The sequence below is a fragment of the Nanorana parkeri genome, unplaced genomic scaffold (assembly GCF_000935625.1).
Source record: "Nanorana parkeri isolate BGI_ZX_2015 unplaced genomic scaffold, ASM93562v1 scaffold3991, whole genome shotgun sequence".
Lineage (NCBI taxonomy): Eukaryota > Metazoa > Chordata > Amphibia > Anura > Dicroglossidae > Nanorana > Nanorana parkeri.
The window spans coordinates 14,700-16,090 of NW_017310258.1; the positions used below are offsets into that span (position 1 = coordinate 14,700).

Genomic DNA, 1,391 nt, shown 5'->3' on the forward strand with positions numbered 1-1,391 from the left:
GAGAGACCCATGATACCCCAGGACAGAGGACACCCCCAGAGACCCCTGATACCCCAGGACAGAGGACACCTCCAGAGACCCCCGATACCCCAGCACAGAGGACACCTCCAGAGAGACCCATGATACCCCAGGACAGAGGACACCTCCAGAGAGACCCATGATACCCCAGGACAGAGGACACCATCAGAGAGACCCATGATACCCCAGGACAGAGGACACCTCCAGAGAGACCCATGATACCCCAGGACAGAGGACACCTCCAGAGAGACCCATGATACCCCAAGACAGAGGACACCTCCAGAGAGACCCATGATACCCCAAGACAGAGGACATCTCCAGAGAGACCCCCGATACCCCAGGACAGAGGACACCCCCAGAGAGACCCCTGATACCCCAGGACAGAGGACATCTCCAGAGACCCCGCCCCCCCAGGACAGAGGACACCCCCAGAGAGACCGATGATACCCCAGGACATCTCCAGAGACCCATGATACCCCAGGACAGAGGACACCTCCAGAGACCCCTGATACCCCAGGACAGAGGACATCTCCAGAGACCCATGATACCCCAGGGCAGAGGACACCCCCAGAGAGACCCCTGATACCCCAGGACAGAGGACACCTCCAGAGACCCATGATACCCCAGGACAGAGGACACCTCCAGAGAGACCCCTGATACCCCAGGACAGAGGACACCCCCAGAGAGACCCATGATACCCCAGGACAGAGGACACCCCCAGAGACCCATGATACCCCAGGACAGAGGACACCTCCAGAGACCCATGATACCCCAGGACAGAGGACACCCCCAGAGAGACCCATGATACCCCAGGGCAGAGGACACCTCCAGAGAGACGCATGATACCCCAGGACAGAGGACACCTCCAGAGAGACGCATGATACCCCAGGACAGAGGACACCTCCAGAGAGACCCATGATACCCCAGGACAGAGGACACCTCCAGAGAGACCCCCGATACCCCAGGACAGAGGACACCCCCAGAGACCCATGATACCCCAGGACAGAGGACACCTCCAGAGACCCATGATACCCCAGGACACCTCCAGAGACCCATGATACCCCAGGGCAGATGACATCACTATACACAGCGCTTTTCTACACATGTTGAAGTTGAAGCTCCTCCCACCGCGCCCCGGCATTACTTACACAGCACTCAGTCCAGTAGATGTGTAGAAAGGGAAAGGTGAGCAGCGCCTTGTTGCCCTCCTTGGGGAGAAGCTCCTCCTTAAATTGGACAAAATTTGACTCTAGGTGGATCATCTTCGGAGCGCGGCCATATGACCTGGAGGAACCAATGAGAGGGCGAGAGAGAACACAGGGTGAGAGAGGTGAGATGGAGGGGAGGTGGGAGGGGGTGTATAGAGGGGTGAG

At 58.4% G+C, this 1,391-nt stretch overlaps 1 protein-coding gene across 1 annotated transcript in view; it reads right to left on the reverse strand.

The window, feature by feature from the left end:
• Nucleotides 1–1,391, reverse strand: part of TRAPPC10 (trafficking protein particle complex 10) — a 21,789-nt gene that overhangs the window by 14,680 nt on the left and 5,718 nt on the right. The window contains exon 4 of the mRNA XM_018575478.1: nucleotides 1,167–1,333. Within this exon, the coding sequence (XP_018430980.1) occupies nucleotides 1,167–1,333 (167 nt within the window). The remainder of the gene's footprint in view (nucleotides 1–1,166; nucleotides 1,334–1,391) is intronic.